This window comes from Rhinatrema bivittatum, chromosome 7 (assembly GCF_901001135.1).
Source record: "Rhinatrema bivittatum chromosome 7, aRhiBiv1.1, whole genome shotgun sequence".
NCBI lineage: Eukaryota > Metazoa > Chordata > Amphibia > Gymnophiona > Rhinatrematidae > Rhinatrema > Rhinatrema bivittatum.
Genome location: NC_042621.1, coordinates 147264425 through 147285326, shown reverse-complemented (window position 1 = coordinate 147285326; position 20902 = coordinate 147264425). Strand labels below are relative to the sequence as shown.

The 20902-nt window shown below is 44.7% G+C and overlaps 1 protein-coding gene across 1 annotated transcript in view; it reads left to right on the top strand.

Moving 5' to 3' along the window:
* Positions 1-20902, top strand: part of GRID1 (glutamate ionotropic receptor delta type subunit 1) — a 2200418-nt gene that overhangs the window by 1617619 nt on the left and 561897 nt on the right. Inside the window, 1 exon segment of the mRNA XM_029609310.1 lies at positions 1705-1878. Within this exon segment, the coding sequence (XP_029465170.1) occupies positions 1705-1878 (174 nt within the window).

Below are 20902 nucleotides of genomic sequence, written 5' to 3'. Positions count from 1 at the left end.
AATATATTAAACAAGAAATAAAACCCCAAAACAAAACAAAAAGGCTTCCAGCTGCCCTAGCTTGGTCTTCCCAGACCCGGCCATACATAAAAATATTACTATGCTATCCATACCAGAGGAAGGTACCAAAGTGATGTCACTTTGGCACCATTCCCCAGATAGATTGCATCTAAGCCTAGGCCAGGGCCTAGGCATTGATGGCAGCCCCAGTCCAGGTCTAGCCCTCGGTGCTATGCTGGTGCTTAGGCATTTCTACTCCAGTCATGGGCTCAGCCCAGTTCTAGACTTGGTATTGGGCCTGGCCCAACTCTAGGCCTCTGTGCTAGACTCCAGCCCCATCCTGAGCTTGGCCTTGATGTCAGGCCCTGGCATGGACCAAGGCCTTGGCACTGAGTTCCTGCCTGAGTCTAGGCTCAACACTAGGCCCCTAGCCCCAGTCTATGATTCAGTACTATCCTACCCTGGGCCTAGGCCTCAGCCCCATCCTGGGCATAGAACTGTGCATAGCCCCAGACCTCGGTACCAAGCCCTAGCTCACCCTAGACCTCTGCTCCAGGCCCACCCCAGTGCTAGGCCCTAACATTGGGCCAATTTGTATTTTGGCTGGTAAGGCTCAGCCAATTTTTTTTTAATGACATGAATATGAAAATACCCAAACATTTTATGGTATTTTCATAGGAAGCTATACTCAGTTTGTTACATTTGGAATGAGTAGCCTAGTGGAGGAGGAATAGTCTAGTTAGAGCAGTGGGCTACGAACCAGGAGACCAGGATTTAAGTCCCGCTGTCACTCCTTGTGACCTTGGGCAAGTCACTTTACCCTCCATTGCCTCAGGTACAAACTTAGATTGTAAGCCCTCTGGGGATAGGGAAGTACCTGAATGTAAACTGATGTGATATCTCAGATCAAATGTCTGTATATAAAAAAATAATCAATAAACTGAAATTGGCTTTATTTGCTGCATTTTTGGCATTCATTACAAATAAATGCACATCTCTAATGCAAGTACAAACATATGGCCGTACAACATAATGGCGTTACCGCATCTTAGACAGGCACCGCAGTAATGTCACTGTGGTGCTGCCATTTGGACCACCAGTGCCATATTTAAAGTTACCAAAGGCAGGGCAGGATTACATGTGCTTCTCTCATGCTATTTGGACTCATGGAAAGATGCTATAGGATAGGGTAAATGGGTGTCAGTGAGGTCTCCAGCCCTGGCAATATTTGAGAGAGCAGATGTGGAGGTCAGAGGAGCCCAGAGAGCTTCAGCTAGGCCCAGACCCTGGCCTCAGTCTTTACATGCTATTGGAGTGGAGGTTGGAGGGGACCAGTAAAGCCCAGCTGGGTAGGCTAGGGCCCTGTGGATGTCTTAGGTGTGGGAGAAGTGCTTGAAGTGACTCCATTTTTGTTCTTTTTGTTTGGGGGGCGGGGTTTGAGGGGTTGTTTTCAGTGCTTCTGCAGCATCCCTGGCCCCAGGTAGCATGGAGAACAGAAGATCTGACATGTCTTGAGTATCAAATCCAGTTTCTTCATATGGCAGCATACTGCATGGCAACTGAGCCTCCAGCCCAGCCATTCCATATGACAATTAAACTTAGACCAAACTGACAGATTCATTAACTGTCACTTTTTTTTTTGGTTAATGTTATTCAAATGATGAATGATCTTATACACATAATGATTTTATTTTTCTTCCATAGGAAATCAGCGATGCAGAAATATTAGAACTTGTACACAGCTCACTTGGGAGGATAACAGTCATACGACAGATTTTCCCTTTGTCAAAAGACAGCAATTTAAGATGCATGAGGAATAACCACCGGATTTCTTCACTGTTATGTGACCCACAAGAAGGCTACTTACAAATGCTACAGGTCAGTAGTATCATGGCACACATCAGAAGCGATCATTGTTGCAGACGTTTCAGGTAACACAATGGGTGATAAGTGTTCTGCTGTAGAACTATAAAAATGTACAGGAAGACAAAAACAAAAATGACTGCTGTTCAATATCAATATATTCTAGTCATGTAAAGTAGATCATGTAATGCTAATTCTTGCCTAGAATCTGAACCCTTCTGCTTTTGACTTTGCATAAATTATATGCAGGTAATTAGACAAACTCATTGGTAGGTTAGATGATTTCCTGAATTAGTTATCACATTATGTGGTTTACTTTAATGAAGCAATAGTCCCTGTGGTTGCAGAAGGCACTAGCAGGAGATAATATTTAATATTATATGGAAATTATATTTAATTAGAGTTAAGGTATGACAGGTGAAAGCACCAACATAGAAACAATAAGGGCAATTAAAAATATTTCCTTTGAAGCCTATAATCCTATATATCGCTATGTATTAATCAAGGGAGAAAGCTAATCAATTGTAAATAATTTTTTATTTGGTTTCATTTGAAAGAATGCACAATAGCTACAGCAAATATTCAACTGGTTTTCTAATGTGATTTTAGGATCTATGTACTGCAGTTTAATGTGCACATTAAGGGCTTTTTGTGCATGCCAAAATTAGCATGCTATGCAGTAAGGCCTACACAAAGTAAATGAGGGAACATCATATGCTAACCACTTCTGCTATTGTTGCACTGGAGGTAGACTCTTGGCCTGGTGAGGATTGGTACAGCCCTCTGGTCAGACCCAGAGAGTGCCTGCCACCAGGAGGCAGAGCACACAAGGAGACAGATGCTAGCTGGAGCATCACCAATAACAGTCTGGGGTTTCCGCAAGTAGAGCCCTTGGGTACCCGGACCGCCTGGATTTAGGTGGGCCTCCGGTGGTCTCCTGGAGAGGTATCGGAGAGGTGTGCCACCACAAGCAAGGGTGCATGGCTGATGAAGAGCGGTTGAGCTAGACCTGATCCGGAAGCTCCAGAGACCTCGGGAAGGTAACAGTTCAGAGAGGTCCTCCAGATGAGACAGGCAGTGCCTGCAGGTCTAGCCACATGGAGGCCGGGGCTGTTATCCGAGTGCTTTGGTCCAATGGTCACCAGGGGCCAGAAGAGAGTGTCTGAGTGAAGCAAAAGGGTCAGAGCCAGAGTATCAGTCCAAGAGAGGTCAGCCAAAGCAAAAGTCAATACCAGAATCAGTCAGTGTGTAGTCGTGACAAGCGAGGGTCAGTTCCAGGCGGCAGACAGTAGAGTGATCAGGCAGGCAGTAGTTGGTTCCAGGCGGCAGGCAAGAGAATGGTCAGGCAGGCAGAGGTCAGTACCAAGAAGTTAGTCCTGCTGGGTACTACCTGGGAAGGAGATGCTGGGGCTGGAGATGCTGGAACAGGAGACACTGGAACAGAGAGAAACAATCACTCCAATGGCGTTGACCAAATTGCCAAGGCAGGGTTCAGGGGTTTGAGCCCTGCCTTATATATGGAGCCTTAGTGATGTCATCAGAGTGTGCCTCCCAGGGTTTTCCCTTTAAGAGTGGAGAGCTTGGCCGCGCGCATGCCTAGTGGTGGGGCCAAGCCGGCCGAAGACATGGAGCCCTGATGGAATCTCCGCTGTGAGGCCTGCAGGGACGGAGATGCCAAGGGAGGCCACAGTGAGCGAAGGGGGTGCCGGGGGTTCGCAGCAGCAGGCAAGCCTGCGCTTGTGGAATGTAACGCCAGGTGAGCAGGCCCAGTCGTGGCACCCACGCGGCCGGGATGCACAACAGTACTCCCCTTCTAGGCCTCCCCCTTACTGGCTTAGGCTTCTCTGGAAGGTCGCTGTTTACAGTCTGGAGCAAGGCCTTGTGATGAGAGGGTTCCCAGGAGTTTTCCTCCGGACCAAAACCCTCCCATGACAGGAGGTACTCCCATTGGCTCCGTCAACGTCGAACGTTCAGGACCTCCTTGACTTGTAGCATATTTTCTGCTTTGGCCATAAGTTGTGTGGGAAAAGGAGGTCTTTGGAAAGGCCAGGACAGGACTAGGGGTTTCAATAATGACACGTGGAACGTGTTGTGGATTCCCATGTAGGCAGGGAGTTGCAACTGATAGGTGACTGCACCAATGGGTCGAGGAATTGGGAAAGGCCCTATGAATCTGGGGGCTAGTCGTTGAGATGGTAGGCACAATCAAATATGTTTTGTACTGAGCCAGACTTTCTGGCCTGGTTGGAACAGGGGAACGGCCTGACGATGGACGTCGGTAAAGCATTTGGCCCACTCAGCTGCTTGATTTAGTCTCTTTTACTTGATTCCAGAGTCTGCGAATAGTTTGTGCTATAGACTGAGCTGCAAGTAAAGGTACAGTGAGCAGAACCGGTAGAGGTAGGCGTGGTTGGTGGCCAAAGACTACCGCAAAAGGTGGCAGAGGCAACGTCAATATTGTGGGATAGTTCCGGCCAAGGCAGGAGGCCAGCTCAGTTATCTTGCTGGTCGTTGGCATATGATCGTAGAAACAACCATAAGGAATGGTTTGTCCTTCCAGCTTGGCCATTTGCTTGCGGATGATAGGCTGAGGTTAGGTTTAATGTGATATAAAACTTCGTACAAAGGGATCTCCAATATTTGGCAGCAAATTGAGGGCCTTGATCAGAGATGATTTCCTGTGGGAGTCCATGCAGACGAAATACTTGGGTCAAAAAGAGTTTAGCTAGTTCTTGAGCTGAGGGTAGACCAGGCAGTGGGACAAAGTGGTCCATTTTTGAGAAACGGTCAATGATCACCTAGATGACAGTGTTACCTTTTGAGGGAGGTAGGTCCACAATAAAATCAATAGCGAGACTTGACCAAGGTTCACTGGGCACAGGAAGAGGTTGGAAGAGGCCCCATGGGCGGCCAGTTGGAGGTTTTTGTTGCGCACAAACTGGACAAGAGTCCATATAGTCGCGGGAGTCCTTTAACATACTAGGCCACCAATAATGCCTTTGAAGCATCTCGAGAGTCCGGGCTCATCCTGGATGACCAGCTAGCTTAGAGTCATGAGCCCAACAGAGCACACGCTCATGGAGATGGTGGGGGACCACCACCTTCCTGGCTGGTACCGTGGTGGTGACTGCAATGGATATGCAGGCTGGATCGATAATGTGCCTAGGAGTCTCGGGTGTATCCTCCGGTTCGATGGAGCGAGAGAGCATAGGTTTTTAGTTGCTGGGTGATAGTGGAGCTTGAAGTTGAAGCATTCAAAAAACAGGGCCCAGTGGGCTTGTCTGGGATTAAGCAATTGGGCCTCTTTTAGAAGTTCTAGATTCTTGTGGTCAGTAAATATTGTAAACTTGTGTTGTGCCCCTTCCAACCAAAGACACCATTCTTGGAGGGCTAGCTTCATGGCTAGGAGTTCATGGTTCCACTATAGTATAATTTTGCTCAGTGGAGGATAATTTATGTGAGTAGAAGGAGCATGGTACTAAGGTTCCTTTAGTGGAGTACTGACTCAGAACCGCTCCTGCTCCGATGGCGGATGTGTCAACTTCGACAGTGAAGGGACAGTTAGGATCCAGATGACGTAGACATGGACTGGAACAGAAGGCTTCCTTCAAGGCATGGAATGCTGATTGGGCTTAGGGACTCCACACTCTGAGGTCACATCCTTTTCTAGTCATGGCGGTAAGTGGAGTGGCTAGGGAGGAGTAATTAGCGATAACGATTCAATAGTAGTTTGTAAACCCAAGGAATCTTTGTAGGGCATGAAAGCCCACTGGTTGTGGCCAGTCTCGAATACCCTGGAGTTTATCAGGGTCCAGGGTGAAGCCACGGTTGGAAATGATGTAGCCTAAAAATGGAAGACTGGGTTGTTCAAAAATACACTTTTCTAATTTTGCATAGAGATGATGGTCCCTGAGGCTTTGGAGGACTGTTTGGACGTGTGAATGATGGGACTTTAGGTCTTTGGAGAATATTAGTATATCGTCCAGATATACTATGACAAAGGAGTATAAAAGGTCCTAAAGGATCTCATTCATTAAGCATTGAAACACTGCAGGGGCGTTGCAAAGCCCGAAGGGCATCGCTACGTACTCGTAGTAGCCGTCTTTCGTGCTAAAGGCGGACTTTATGAGTCACTGTGTTCAAGCCTCTATAGTCTATGCAGGGCCTCAAGCTGCCATCCTTCTTTATGAAGAAGAACCCAGCTCCTGCCTGGGAATTAGAGGGTTGATGAAACCTTTATCTAAGTTCTCTTTTATATACTCGGACATGGCTTGTGTTTCCGGAAGTGATAGGGGATAAGTTCTGCCCTTGTGAGGCATAGTTCCGGGTAGTAAGTCTATGGGACAATTAAATTCTCAAAGTGGTGGCAAGATATCAGCGTTTGTCTTGGAAAAGACATCCTGGAATTCTGAGTATGGAGAAGACAGTCCAGGAAGGGTTGTAGTGTTGAGCATGGTCACAGATGGAGACACTTGCCGTAAACAATGGTTCTGACACTGAGGACCCCACTGAGTTAGTTGAAGGGACTGCCAGTCAAAGTGGGGTGCATGTAACTGGAGCCAGGGAAGTCCAAGGACTATTGGGTGCATGGACCGTCTGAGGATTAGAAGAGAGATTTCTTCGTCATGGAGGGTTCCAACGGTGAGGTGAATAGTCATGGTACAGTGAGTAATATGACCAGGGAAGTGTTCCCCCTGGATCAAGGTGATATGGAGCGGTACTGCTAGAGGTTGGATCTGTATCTGAAGAATTTTAACGATATCTTCCATGATAAAGTTTCTACTCGCCCCAGTGTCTATAAGGGCAGTGGTAGCAAAGGAATGTGTCTCCCCTAAGAGGGAGATAGGGAGAAATAGTTGAGGGCCAGAAACAGTCACACCCAAGCTCGGGACCCCTGCTGGGCTCAGGGTCTGGAGTTTCCCGGACGCACGGGGCAGGTTTGAAAAAGGTGTCCAGAACCACCGCAATATAAGCAGAGGTCTGCTTTTCTGCATTGGAGATTTTCCTCAGAAGTCAAACGATCGCAATTGATTTGCATGGACTCCTCAGGTGGCTGTGAGGCTGGTAAAGCCTTCAATGGAGGACTCGCTGTATTTGGTTGTGGAGTAGGAGCTTGGAGGGACCTCACCTCCTGATGACGTTGTTGGAGACAGTAGTCAATTCTACCGACCAAGGAAATCAATTCTTCCAGAGAGAAATGGGAATTTTGCGGGTGGCCAGTTCGTCCTTAAGAGCCGGAGACAGTCCCTCGAGGTAGAGTGCCCTTAAGCAGTCTTCCTGCCAACCTAGTTCAGTAGTGAGTGTTCTGAATTCTACTGTATACTTGGCAAGTAAGTGCAAGCCCTGGCAGAGGTGGAGTAGATAAGAACATAAGAACATAAGTAATTGCCATTCTGGGTCAGACCAAGGGTCCATCAAGCCCAGCATCCTGTTTCCAACAGAGGCCAAACCAGGCCACAAGAACCTGGCAATTACCCAAACACTAAGAAGATCCCATGATACTGATGCAATTAATAGCAGTGGCTATTCCCTAAGTAAACTTGATTAATAGCCGTTAATGGACTTCTCCTCCAAGAACTTATCCAAATCTTTTTTGAACCCAGCTACACTAACTGCACCAACCACATCGTCTGGCAACAAATTCCAGAGCTCTACTGTGCGTTGAGTGAAAAAGAATTTTCTCCAATTAGTCTTAAATGTTCTACTTGCTAACTTCATGGAATGCCCCCTGCTCCTTCTTTTATTCGAAAGTGTAAATAACCGAGTCACATCTACTCGTTCAAGACCTCTCATGATCTTAAAGACCTCTATCATATCCCCCCTCAGCTGTCTCTTCTCCAAGCTGAACAGCCCTAACCTCTTCAGTCTTTCCTCATAGGGGAGCCGTTCCTTCCCCTTTATCATTTTGGTTGCCCTTCTCTGTACCTTCTCCATCGCAACTATATCTTTTTTGAGATGTGGCGACCAGAATTGTACACAGTATTCAAGGTGCGGTCTCACCATGGAGCAATATAGATAGATGCATTATGACATTTTCCGTTTTATTAACCATTCCCTTCCTAATAATTCCTAACATTCTGTTTGCTTTTTTGGCTGCTGCAGCAAACTGATGGCCAGCAACCGCATGTTGGCCTGGGTCCTCAAAGGTCTATCAGAAGACAGAGATGAACTGGGGAGCTGGTCTCAGAATGCTCCCAAAGTGGGGAAGCCCATGCCAGGGCTTTCCCCCTCAAGGCGTGAAAGGATAAAGGTGATCTTAGTTGCTTCATCAGGAAACAGTGAGGGTTGCAATGAAAACTGCATATAGCACTGGTTTATGAAGCCTTGACACAGGCGCAGATCCCCATTAAAACGGGGTGGAGCTGGGAGGGCCAGTGGTGCCCTTGAGGGCAAGCTTTGAGCAAGACCTTCTGAGTTGGCCATGACAGATTCTTCCAACTGTGTACGCATCTTCTCTACAGAAGAAGTCAACGCTTCTAAGATCCGTTGTTGCTCTCAGAAATGATTAGCCAGGCCTGAAATGGCCTGCAAGGCAAGAGACTCCGCTGAGTCCATGGCCTTGGCAACCTATTGCACTGGAAGTGGACCCTTGGCCTGGTGTAGGATTGGTACTGCTCTCTGGTCGGACCCAGAGAGCGCCTGCCACCAGGAGGCAGAGCACACAAGGAGACAGAGGCTAGCTGGAGCTTCACCAATAACAGTCTGGGGTTTCCACAGGTTGAGCCCTTGGGTATCCAGACTGCCTGGACTTAGGCCTCTGGTGGTCTCCCGGAGAAGTATCATAGAGGTGTGCCCACCACAAGCAAGGGTGTGCGGCTGATGCAGAGCGGTTGAGCTAGACCCGAACCGGAAGCTTCGGAGACCTCGGGAAGGCAACAGCTCAAAGAGATCCTCCAGATGAGACAGGCAGCGTCTGCAGGTCTGGCCACATGGAGGTCGCGGTTGTTATCCGAGTGCTTTGGTCCAATGGTCACCGGGGGCCAGAAGAGAGTGACTGAGTGAAGTGCAAGGGTCAGAGCCAGAGTATCGGTCCAAGAGAGGTCAGCCAAAGCAAAGGTCAATACCAGAATCAGTCTGTACATAGTCGTGACAAGCGAGGGTCGGTTCCAAGTGGCAGACAGTAGAGTGATCAGGCAGGCAATAGTCAGTTCCAGGCGGCAGGCAAGAGAATGGTCAGGCAGGCAGTGGTCAGTTCCAGGTGGCAGGCAAGAGAATGGTCAGGCAGGCAGTGGAAGTTCCAGGCGGCAGGCAAGAGAATGATCAGGCAGGCAGTGGTCGGTTCCAGGTGACAGGCAAGAGAATGGTCAGGCAGGCAGAGGTCAGTACCAAGAAGTCAGTCCAGCTGGGTACTACCTGGGACTGGAGATGCTAGAACAGGAGACATTTGGAACAGAGGCAAACTATCACACCGACGGTGTTGACCCGATTGTCAAGGCAGGGATCTGGGGTTTGAGCCCTACCTTATATATGGAGCCTTAGTGATGTCAGCAGCGTGCGCCTCCTGGGGTTTTCACACGCTGCTCCCTTTAAGAGTGGAGAGGTCAGCCGCGCGCACACCTAGGGGCGGGGCCGAGCTGGCCAAAGACGCGGAGCCTCGATGGGAGCTCCGCTGTGAGTCCTGCAGGGATGAAGATACCGAGGGAGGCCACGGTGAGTGACGGGGGCGCCAGGGGTTCGCGGCAGCAGGGAAGCCTGCGCTTGTGGAAGGTATCGCCAGGTAAGCAGGCCCGGTTACTGCACCCACGTGGACAGGATGCACAACAGCTATTTCCCATGGGCTTGGCAAAGCCCCCAAAATTTAACATCTGCCTAGGACAAAGTATTAGTTGTACCAGGCCTAAAATCCCAAATGCACGTCTCCCCATGATGAAAAACTACAGTTGTTATAGAGGGATTTCTACCACCCAGTGCCTCACCAGTACTTTATCCCTGCAATCCCCCATCTCCTGACAGCAAAAATAAGGGGCCAGTGAGTCCTAAACACCCCTCCCAACCTGGGCCTAAGCACAAGAGGCTTCTGAGACTTGGCTGCTTCCCCCAACACCTACCCAGATTTAAGCACAAGATGCTACCATAGCTTGTCTCATACCCATTGCTTTCCCCAGAAGGGCTCCTCCAAGTCCTTCCACATCCAAATAGGGCAATTGAAGAGTGGTGCAGGAAAAAGCTGACCAACTACCCCCCTGCTTAAAAAATGGTGCTGGCTCCCTTCTTGTGAGCCTTTGGTGTCTATACGGTGAATTTTGGATAGTAGCTAGTGTGCATCATGCTGCTACCGTAGCCCTAGTAGTGGGGCGAAAATGTAATATGCAGTCAGTAAAACTTATTTTCATAGCATGTTAAGTGGTATCTTACAGTGCACATTAATATTTTAGTGACTCGCACTGTAAACGTTTTTACTTTGAGTTTTATTGCATAGATACCCCCCTAGTGACTGTTTCAATGAAAACTGTATTTGTTAACTGAAACAGTAAAGAATAGCAGGGTATGTAGTCATAAAAACAAACTTTTAGAGAAACTTAGAACAGGAATTAATAACATAAAATTATAGGCACACTTTTGGTGCATTGTGAGACTTGAGGTAGAACAAGATGCATATATATATATATATATATATATATATATACTGAAAAAACCCTGAGATATGTTGTTTCAAAAAGTTACAGCAAACATTTGTGTAATTTTTTAATAGTAGTAATACAAAATCAAAATAATACCTAGAGTTTAATGCAAATGCCAATAATGCATTAGTTATACCCATTAACTGCAATAAAAGAAAAAACAGTCCAATGTGCCATTAATCTTTGAACCAAAAAACTAATCTTAACAAGTTCTCTTTGATAAGCACCGGTAGCTAGTGTTTCTCTGCTATCTAGAGCTTCATAGAAAAGGAAAAACATAGTCTATATTTAATAGGGATGTGAATCGTTTTAGGACGATTAAAATTATCGTCCGATAATTTTAATATCGTCTTAAACCGTTATGGAACACAATACAATACAGATTCTAACGATTTATCGTTATAAATCGTTAGAATCGTGAGCCGGCATACTAAAACCCCCTAAAACCCACCCCCGACCCTTTAAATTAAATCCCCCACCCTCCCGAACCCCCCCCCCCAAATAACTTAAATAACCTGCGGGTCCAGCGGCGGTCCGGAACGGCAGCGGTCCGGAACGGGCTCCTGCTCCTCAATCTTGTCGTCTTCAGCCGGCGCCATTTTCCAAAATGGCGCCGAAAAATGGCGGCGGCCATAGACGAAAAAGATTGGACGGCAGGAGGTCCTTCCGGACCCCCGCTGTACTTTTGGCAAGTCTCGTGGGGGTCAGGAGGCCCCCCACAAGCTGGCCAAAAGTTCCTGGAGGTCCAGCGGGGGTCAGGGAGCGATTTCCCGCCGCGAATCGTTTCGTACGGAAAATGGCGCCGGCAGGAGATCGACTGCAGGAGGTCGTTCAGCGAGGGTTCTGGCGCCTCGCTGAATGACCTCCTGCAGTCGATCTCCTGCCGGTGCCATTTCCGTACGAAAACGATTCGCGGCGGGAAATCGCTCCCTGACCCCCGCTGGACCTCCAGGAACTTTTGGCCAGCTTGTGGGGGGCCTCCTGACCCCCACGAGACTTGCCAAAAGTCCAGCGGGGGTCCGGAAGGACCTCCTGCCGTCCAATCTTTTTCGTCTATGGCCGCCGCCATTTTTCGGCGCCATTTTGGAAAATGGCGCCGGCTGAAGACGACAAGATTGAGGAGCAGGAGCCCGTTCCGGACCGCCGCTGGACCCGCAGGTTATTTAAGTTATTTGGGTGGGGGATTTAATTTAAAGGGTCGGGGGTGGGTTTTAGGGGTTTTAGTGTGGCCGGTTTTTCGATTTTTCGATTTTTCGATTTTTAACGATGTTCCGGCGAGGGATGGGGTTCGGGAGGGTGGGGGATTTAATTTAAAGGGTCGGGGGTGGGTTTTAGGGGGTTTTAATATGCCGGTTTTTCGATTTTTCGATTTTTAACGATTTTTAACGATTTTTCACGATATTTTACCCCCCCAAACGGCAACAATACGATTCCCTCCCCCTCCCAGCCGAAATCGATCGTTAAGACGATCGAGGACACGATTCACATCCCTAATATTTAATGTAAACTTATATTCCTCAATATCCACAGTAAAAAAAAAAAATCTTGTTCAATGTGGATTACAGGCATTAAAATAATACATTTTACTATGTAATCACAAACAGATCAAAGCAGCATATCCCATCTCTGCCCAATACACCTACGTTGATCCTTGCATCCCATACAAGATAGTGTAACAGATCTCATCACTGCCATATAAGATAGTAATTCTTGCCTGGTATATAACAAATTAATAACAAAAAAAAACCTCTGTCCAATAAAAAAATAATGGTCCCAATCCATCCCCTTCAAATCAGAATCACCCTTTCCCTGTCCAGTACAAGAGACCCCGTCCAGTACAAGTATAGTGGTCCCAATCCTTAATTCTAATATTTGGTCAGGACTATTAAACTGACAATATTCAACCCTATAAGATTTACTCATCAGCAAGCTTAGATATACTTTAAGAAAATGCCAGCACATGGAGAATCATGTCCCTTTAAGTGAATAGAATCAGAATTAGCCAAACAGCAAGGTTTTTAAGGTTTTTTTCAAAATTTCAAGTAGCTTTTAGTGACAATTTCAAGCACAAGTTAGACAGATTCAAATGTTGACATAATTCTTTGAGGTTTTGTTATAACATTCTGGCCTCTGTTGTTTTAAAACATGTTTGGGCATGAATGTTTCTTGTTTTATATGGCTCTCATGTGCTATTTTTGTAAACAGCACAACTTCACCACAAAGCTATCTAGTAGGGATGTGCAGACCAAAAGTTTAAGTTCATAAGTCCATAAGTCGAAAGGGGGTCCCATTTGCGGTCAATATGGACATATGGAGAATTCCATAAGTTGAGTCTATGTCCATATGTGCAAATAAAAATTTAAACCCCTCACCCGCCTTAATCCCCCCCCCCAAGACTTACCAAAACTCCCTGGTGGCCAGCGGGGTCAGGACGCCATTCCTGAACTCCTTTGCAAGGAGCACATGATGTCGGCGTCACGTCGGAGTGACGCGGCGTCACGTGATTCCCCTCGGGTTCGCTCCCGGACCCCTCGTTGGGCTCAAAAGGAACTTTTGGCCAGCTTGGGGGGGCCTCCTGACCCCCCCAAGCTGGCCAAAAGTGCCTTTTGGGCCCAACGAGGGGTCCGGGAGCGAACCCGAGGGGAATCACGTGACGCCGCGTCACTCCGACGTGACGCCGACGTCACGTGATTCCCCACGCGTCCGCTCCCGGACCCTCACGGAACTTTTGGCCAGCTTTGGTAAGTCTTGGGGGGGGGGGATTAAGGAGGGTGAGGGGTTTAAATTTTTATTTAGATCAACAATCGCGATTTACAACGTATTCAACATAGCTATGTTGAATAAGTTGGAAATCCGATCGTTTAAGCCTCATCTTTTTTTAAGTTAAAAAAAAAAATAAGTTGCGTTTTCCATTTAAGTTCAAAACGAATGCACACCCCTACTATCTAGTGTAACACTTCATGAAGATGATAGGACATTCACAAGTTGGGTTAGTTCTCTGAATCTTATCCAACTGATTTTAATATCTTCCAGTCTTTCAGTGACATCTCCTGTGTTTCCTTTAGCTAAAAGGAAATTCCGAATTTTTGCATGATTAAAGGTAACAGTATATAGAAAATTGTATTTTTTTAAAATATTTCTCCAATTAAAAGAGCCAATCAGAAGATGCATTCTGAAAGAGAAAACACTACATTCCCCATATTTTATATTCAAAATGAGAACATCTGCTCAGCCTTTCCCCAAAGTCAACATAATAAAGGAAAAACAAAATAAAGTCCTTTCAAAAAACTACATAAAAGCAAAACATGCATTAGTTCTTCAGTGCTTAGTCAGCCAACACACTTTGTTCTGAACATTGAAATTCAATGAGGCCTTTCAGCTGCAGGACTCCTTGACAACACCAATGAACTTTCTATGTAAAAAGAAAGGTAGCTCTGACTCATGCTCATTCAACCTACCAGTAATGCATACTTAGATATGAGTCAGTCCTTTCAGGGCTGTAGTCTCTAGGTTTTCTTAGCAAAACAGCTAAAAACGACTAAAAGGCAGCTCCAACAATGTGTTCTGCTGTGAATTATGTTAAGTTAAATTCTTCAATATGATATAAAATGCATTTAGGAATAATCTGTCATCTGGTTCTTTAAGAGTACAGAACTGTACTTAACCTGTGTTAGCTGTCTCTTATATCAAGGGTCATTCTTCTTCTATTCTGCAAACTACCAGGTGTGGCTGGATCAGATTATAAGCAAAATTAATGCCAATTAAAGTCTGATGACTAGTCTGCTGTCTTTAATGTAGTTCTAGACTAAAACAAAATATTTAATACTGGAACTAATAGTTACCGTCTAATCTCTGAGGCTCTGAATTCCCTTTGAGAGATTCATTTTCTGTATCTGGCAACAATTAAAATAGGTATATATTTTATATATGGATATATTAATTAAATATATTATATATATATATATATATATATATATATATATATATATATATATATATATATATATATATATATATATATATATATATATATAAAACATTGCTATACTCTAGCAAATAAATATTATTTTATATTTAACAGTGTAGCCAAGTGGTCCAGAAGATATGGAAATAATGAATGAACCCCTTAAAATTGTTTGGTTTTTTTTACAACCTCCACTCCCAATAATGTAATAATAATAAATTTCATTACAATTTTTATCAGGCTACTCATTCGCTTTTGATATAAATCCTTTTCTAATAGCAATATCTAGAGTTGGTGGTTAAAAGCATGCCACACATGTTATTGCTGTGATGCTAGCATAACAAAGGCAAAGAAGGAAAGGGGTAGATTTTCAAAGGGTTACACGCATAACTCCCGAAAAGCTATTGGTAGAAAAAAGGAGGGCAGAAGCAGATAAGAAAGGAGATAAGCAGCAGTTGTCCAGCTGGTTCAGGAATGGGGACAATAAATAGAAAGGCCAGCAAGTTAAATTAGGGAACAGATTGCTAGAGAAATCCCTCCAACCACTCTCTAAATAATTTGAATATTTTATAACAAATGGTAGGGATTAATAGGTTTAGGGCAGATAAGAGTGGGTACTGCTCAAAAATGTGGTCTCAGGAACTGATAACATTTGGGGTACTTTTGTTAGTGGTGCTCAGATGCTGAGACACATGGTTGTTCTTGGCTTGGTAAGGCATGGGGATTCTGGCACGAGTCCACATGGAGCATTTGGGCGCATATAAAAAATAGTATAGTTTGGGCCCAGTCCCTCATTTATTTATTTTATTTATTTATTTAAGAGTTTTTATATACCGTCATTAAGTTATTCACCATCATAACGGTTTACAATAGGGCACCTATATCAAAGAAAAAAAAAATTGGGTTGCATCAATAAAAAGGTACCCAGCTCTGCATAAAAGGGGCAGGCCAGGGTAATGGTAACAAGGAGGCAAAATATCTGCATGGTGCAGCAGTAATTCTAAAGGAATATGTCATTGTCTCCAGAGACACATTTTAGGTTTGTGCCACCCTACGTACTGTTGGTGCTATTGCTGTCCCTCTACCCTCAACCTGATTAGCCAGACAACAGAACAAAGAGGTCTAAGGTACAGGCCTACAGATTTCTCCTTTAGCTTGGGCTAGATTTTGTGTGAAGAATTAGAAAATTCTGAAGTATATTGTCAAACATTTCCATCTTTTATAATTATATGGTAAAAATATATTTCATGTGTCACCTCCATCCTCACCCCTCCCCTCCTGTTCCCTGTACGCTATCTGGGAGTGGAGGGGGTGGAGCAATATGTATTAAATTATTACTTAATGAGTGAGTTTCAGCACAGCTGGAAGGCAGAAATTCTACCTTCCCCAAACACTGGCCTAGAGTACTTGTTGTCAAATTTAGACCAGGATGTACATGGATTGGTTTGAAACAGGCAATATTGCTTCCTCTAAGGTTTGATCATTAAGTCAAACTTTGTTTTAAAATGGATGCAGCACCTTCTTATGTTGGTGAGGCTATTGGTTTAATGCTTTTTGGTGAAGTATACTGTAGCTTTGTTGGCTTGTATGTTACAAATAAATAAGAGCTATCTGTAGCCATGTAATTTTCACTAAGAAAAACAGTCTTGCTATTCCTAGGTAGGGATTTAGGTGGAATTGGACAGGACCCAAAGATGAAAGGTATGGGTTAGTACATCAGCCTCAATAAGAGTACGCTGTATGTGTGGCAGTAGGACAGTTGTAATATCAAGGTAACTATATTTACAAAATATGTATATTACCTTGAAACCACCAACAATAGTAATAATAAAAAGAAATTGTAATGTAAATGGTTATGGTGTAATGTCAGAGAAGTGGGTGAGGGAAATGGATGAGAGTCAGCAGTGATTCAGTATGGACAAAACAGCTGTAAGTTGTGATTAGAACTATGTTTGGGTATGTCTATGGATGAAATGGAGATGTGAGGCTGTGGAGGTTCTGTGTGTAATAAAGTGTATATGTGGCATGGGAGGGCCTGGCATAGGTGGTTTGGAGATGTATTGCACTGTAGACCAGAGCAGGTTTTGAAGTTCATCAGTATGAGACAAGGGGGTTTTAGAAGGTGCATCAGAAGGCCAGGGAAACAGGGTAGAGATATTTCTAGTGGAAGGCATATTTAGGATGTAGTGTGAGAAGCTTGGGATATGTTCGTGGTTGTCAAGGAGAGCCAGTATATACAGGTTCAGTCATGCATGAATGAATGCCAATGTATAAATGAGTTTGCTAGAAGAGCTCATGTAACTGTGGGTGAGTGAGAGGGCATGAATTATGCATGTGTGCATTCAACATTTGAGGCTGATGATGTTGAAGCTGCAAGAGGTATAAAGGTCAGGTAGGTGCATAGCAGATATGAGATTGATGATGTGTATATGCCAGCTATCTGAAAGTTCATGAGAAATGCGAAATGCGTGTAAGAACTTAAGAACTTGCCATATTGGGTCAGACCAAGGGACCATCAAACCCAGCATCCTGTTTCCAACAGTGGCAAATCCAGGCCATAAGAACCTGGCAAGTACCCAAAAACTGTCTATCCCATGTTACTGATACTAGTAATAGCAGTGGCTATTTTCTAAGTCAACTTAATAGCAGGTAATGGACTTCTCCTCCAAGAACTTATCCAATCCTTTTTTAAACACAGCTACACTAACTGCACATACCACATCCCCTGGAAACAAATTCCAGAGTTTAATTGTGCATTGAGTGAAATAACTTTCTCCGATTAGTTTTAAATGTGCCACATGCTAACTTCATGGAGTGCCCACTAGTCCTACTATTATCCGAAAGAGTAAATTATCGATTCACATTTACCCATTCTAGACCTTTCATGATTTTAAACACCTCTATGATATCCCCCTTCAGCCATCTCTTCTCCAAGCTGAACAGTCCTAACCTCTTTAGTCTTTCCTCATAAGGGAGCTGTTCCATCCCCTTTATCATTTTGGTCGCCCTTCTCTGTACCTTCTCCATCGCAACTATATCTTTTTTGAGATGCGGCGACCAGAATTGTACACAGTATTCAAGGTGCGGTCTCACCATGGAGCGATACAGAGGCATTATGATATTTTCCGTTTTATTCACCATTCCCTTTCTAATAATTCCCAACATTCTGTTTGCTTTTTTGACTGCTGCAGCACACAGAGCCGATGATTTCAATGTGTTATCCACTATGATGTCTAGATCTCTTTCATGGGTGGTAGCTCCAAATATGGAATCTAACATTGTGTAACTATAGCATGAGTTATTTTTCCCTATATGCATCATCTTGCACTTATCCACATTAAATTTCATCTGCCATTTGGATGCCCAGTTTTCCAGTCTCTGAAGTTCTTCCTGCAATTTATCACAATCTGCTTGTGATTTAACTACTCTGAATAATTTTGTATCATTGGAAAATTTGATTACCTCACTCGTCGTATTCCTTTCCAGGTCATTTATAAATATATTGAAAAGCATGGGTCCCAGTACAGATTCTTGAGTCTCCCCCAAGACTTGTCAAAAGTCCCTGCTGGTCCAGCGGGGGTCCTGGAGCGATCTCCTGCACTCAGACTGTCAGCTGCCAGTATTAAAAATGGCACCAATAGTCTTTGCCCTTACTATGTCACAGGGGCTATCGGTGCCATTGGTCGGCCCCTGTCACATGGTAGGAGCAATGGACGGCCGGTGCCATTTTGTGCTCCTACCATGTGACAGGGGCCGACCAATGACACCAGTAGACCCTGTGACATCGTAAAGGCAAAGGGCCATCAGCACCATTTTGATTCATAGCAGGCCCATCGGCCCGAAGGGAGAGATTGCTCGCGGGACCCTGCTGAACCACCAGGGCTTTTAGTAAGTCTTGGGGAGGGATCGGGATGGTGGGGGGATTATAATACAGTAAATTTGAAGGGTTGGGGTGTTTTTTTAAAATAAATATGCCCCTCCCCCCCACACTAACCCAAAAAACAAATTTTCCCCGAAGTTCTCTCATATACCCCCCCATACTCCTCCTCCCTCCAAGTTCAGGGAAAATCCATTTTGTGCTTCAGGTCCCCTGAATGATAAACAAATGCACATCTATAATATACAGGATGGCCCATGGAAAAGTAGCCCGCCTCCAATACCAGTGCATTGGAGGCAGGATACTTTTCCATGGGCCACCCTGTACCTCTCTGTTTATCTCAGCTCCTCCAGGTCTGCCACTCTAGCCTCCAGAGATCGGACTCGTTCTCTGTGAGCCAGGAGCTCTTTGCATCGCATGCACATGTACAACTTCTCACCAGCGGGTAAAAAGTCATACATGTGACACTCGATGCAAAAGACTGGGAGGCCCCCCTCTTGCTGCTGGACTGCTGCCTTCCTCTCAAATTTGTTCAGTTCCTAGTTATGTTTTAGGCTGCTATGGGAGTAGAATGAGTCTAATTAGCATCCTTTAAATGTATTAGTGAATTCACTATATGTCTGGTAGTGGTCTACAGGGGAATGATCAAACTCTTAATAAGGTGTGGGGAATTCGTGAACTGAAGTTAAAAGGCTGATATTTTTTTTTTTAGTGTGAAAGTGGCACCTGCTTTAAATTAAAGGATGAGCTAGGGGTGGGAGGGTTGGGAAATATAAACACACTGACTTCTGCTTATTAGCTGCCTTATTGACTATTAGAAATAAACACATTACATTCTGTTTATTTGCTGCCTTACTGACTATTTAAAAATAAACACTCTAACGTCTGTTTATTAGCTGCCTTACTGACTATTAAAAAGCACAAACATGAAATAATATACCCCAATAGTTTACTTCTCCCCAATAATAAAAAAAAATTCCCAAACAAAACTTACTGATTCCTTTCAGCCACCAGCAAGGTGATCCTCTCCTCTCAGTGCTTCCACTGAGTATATTAGTGAAAGGGTTTTTGCACATGAATAGTGAATTATGCCTTATGTGTCGGTATGAATGAAAGAGGTATAAGGCAGATGAAATTTAATGTGGATAAGTGCAAGGTGATGCATATAGGGAAATATAGGGAAAAATAACCCATGCTATAATTACACGATGTTGGGTTCCATATTAGGTGCTACAACCCAAGAAAGAGATCTAGGTGTCATAGTGGATAACACATTGAAATCGTCGGTTCAGTGTGCTGCGGCAGTCAAAAAAGCAAACAGAATGTTGGGAATTATTAGAAAAGGAATGATGAATAAAACGGAAAATGTCATAATGACTCTGTATCGCTGCATGGTGAGACCGCACCTTGAATACTGTGTACAATCCTGGTCGCCGCATCTCAAAAAAGATATAATTGCGATGGAGAAGGTACAGAGAAGGGCTACCAAAATGATAAGGGGAATGGAACAACTCCCCTATGAGGAAAGACTAAAGAGGTTAGGACTTTTCAACTTGGAGAAGAGACGACTGAGGGGGGATATGATAGAGGTGTTTAAAATCATGAGAGGTCTAGAACGAGTAGATGTGAATCGGTTATTTACTCTTTCGGATAGTAGAAAGACTAGGGGACACTCCATGAAGTTAGCATGGGGCACATTTAAAACTAATCGGAGAAAGTTCTTTTTTACTCAACGCACAATTAAACTCTGGAATTTGTTGCCAGAGAATGTGGTTCGTGCAGTTAGTATAGCTGTGTTTAAAAAAGGATTGGATAAGTTCTTGGAGGAGAAGTCCATTACCTGCTATTAAGTTCACTTAGAGAATAGCCACTGCCATTAGCAATGGTTACATGGAATAGACTTAGTTTTTGGGTACTTGCCAGGTTCTTATGGCCTGGATTGGCCACTGTTGGAAACAGGATGCTGGGCTTGATGGACCCTTGGTCTGACCCAGTATGGCATTTTCTTATGTTCTTATGTTCTTAGGTGAAAGTAGAAGATCTTTCAAGGGGTATGGAGGATATATGCATGTATGAGTGGCAGGGGATGTATAAGAGTTTGTATGGGTGCATTAGTGAGGAGGAGCCAGGAGGATGTGGAGGGGTTAGAGGATGTGGAAGGAGGAAGAATGGGCCTGGAAGATGTTTGTATATCTGTGTGTGGAGAGTGGGGGGGGAAGAGTCTGTGGGTGGTTGGTTTGTTTGTGAGAAAGGAGGAGGGGAAGTCTGAAGCAGGTGTATGTATGTGTATAGGTGGAGCGGAAGTCTGGAGGGGGTTATGTGAGAGTATGTAGGAGGAAAGAGGAGTCTGTATGGTGTATGTGTGTATGGAGGGTGAGGAGGAGTCTGGAGTATGTTTCTGTGTTTATAGAGGGCAGAGGAGTCTGAAAGGTTTGTGTGAGTGTATTGAAGTGTCAAGGATTCTGTAGGACATATGTGTATGCATGAAGGGGAGGAGGAGTCTGGACTATGTGTGTGTGTTTATGGAGGGAGGAGGAGGAGTGTGGGGGTATATGAGAGAAGGAAAAGGATATCTGG